The sequence below is a fragment of the Trichinella spiralis genome (genome assembly GCF_000181795.1).
Source record: "Trichinella spiralis strain ISS 195 chromosome Unknown Scfld1557, whole genome shotgun sequence".
NCBI lineage: Eukaryota > Metazoa > Nematoda > Enoplea > Trichinellida > Trichinellidae > Trichinella > Trichinella spiralis.
In genome coordinates, this window is record NW_003528496.1 from 1,513,893 (window position 1) to 1,515,396 (window position 1,504).

At 33.3% G+C, this 1,504-nt stretch overlaps 1 protein-coding gene across 1 annotated transcript; it reads right to left on the reverse strand.

The window, feature by feature from the left end:
* Positions 1 to 64: 64 nt before the first annotated feature.
* Positions 65 to 110, reverse strand: Tsp_04933 (putative PAN domain protein; the record flags this gene model as incomplete). The annotated part of the gene is made up of 1 exon (XM_003369472.1): positions 65 to 110. A coding segment is annotated over exon 1 (46 nt), but the record flags the coding sequence as incomplete, so codon positions are not given.
* Positions 111 to 1,504: the final 1,394 nt, after the last annotated feature.

A 1,504-nucleotide genomic window follows, 5' to 3' on the forward strand; every position in this document is an offset into this window, starting at 1 on the left:
TGAATTAAAAAAGGTAGCATATTTTAGCATAGGTATCTGGGAATGCTTAAAATATTTTAATCACTTGCAATTCCATAAATATGGACAATTACATGCGTGTGTGTGTGCATGTGACATAATATTGGTACAAAATTTTATTTGTATTTTCAAGTCAACTGACGATGCTGTGAATAAGCTGGAATGTATTTAGTTTACTTTCACTTAATGAGGCCTTTAATTCATCAACGACTTCACTTTTTGATCTGTTTCTGGAATGCACAACAAATTAAATGCATTCATCAATATACATACAGATTAATAAGCAAATTCCAAAATGTAAAATATTGTTGACAATATGGAGGTAGTAATATCTTATTTAAAAGCTGACATCATACAATTTACATTGAAATTTCTGGCGCATGTTATACGTTTACTTGATTGTACGCATGTGCATGTTTGTGTGTTTGTGGGTCTTAATATAAGTGCAAAATGTTATTTATATTTTTAAATGAACTTATAAGGTGCTGGATGTGATTAAACTGGAATGAATAGAGTTTACACTCACTTAATGAAATCTAGTTGAAAGTAATTGAATTGCCCAATACGGAACTTTTGAAGTTCATTATGAAGTTGGTTGATTATTGATTGAAAAGTTGTGAAAGAGATTTTTTAAATTACGCATTTAGAACTTATTTGAAATTATTTTTTTCTAATTTAAACAAATGATATGAATTTGTCATTTTATATGTGATATGTTCAGACGTTGTGAACAATATTGAGCACAAAAATTAAGAAAAATTAAGTAATTTACCTAATTATATTTCCACTAATCATGTAAAATATCAAAAGTAATAAATAAATAATACAAAGTAATAATGAAAAAAAAGTTCAAGCACTTTTTGCTTTTTCTATGCTTGGAAGCGTTGCTGCTATTGCGGCATTCAGCTGAGGCTCTAAAATCCGAATTCATTACTCAGGGGACAAGCGATTATCGCTGCCGAGTGATGTATGTGTTCATTTTGTAAGTGCTAGCAAATCAGCAGACCAATCAACCACCAGCTGTAGAATACGAGCGAACGAGCTGACGTGGTTTCTCTACTAATGGTGGTTGGAATGAAATAATTTTCATAATGAATATAATTACGCCCAAATATTAGGCATCCATTTTTCTTTCCCATTCCATGGGTTTCCAAATTTCCCCCCGGGATTCCCCAAATCCTCCCCCTTTTGGGCAGAAGGGAGGGAGCTTTGGAAATTTGTTTTTCTGGCCGATCTTTTTTTCTCAAGCGACATCTACCAACCAAGCTTTTCTTCCTTATCGAAGATAAGAAAGGAGTATTCTTTTTACCTTCTTTGAACTGTGCACGGGGTGATTCAAAATGTTCGTGCAGGTTTCAGAAACATGACATATTTGAAACAGTGTTGATTTGTGTGCTTGTGTTGTTAATTTCTGTTCTGGACATCTGGTCGCTCAACTTGTTGAAGAAACGAACATCCGCCTGGGGTCCCTTTCTCAATTTCCATA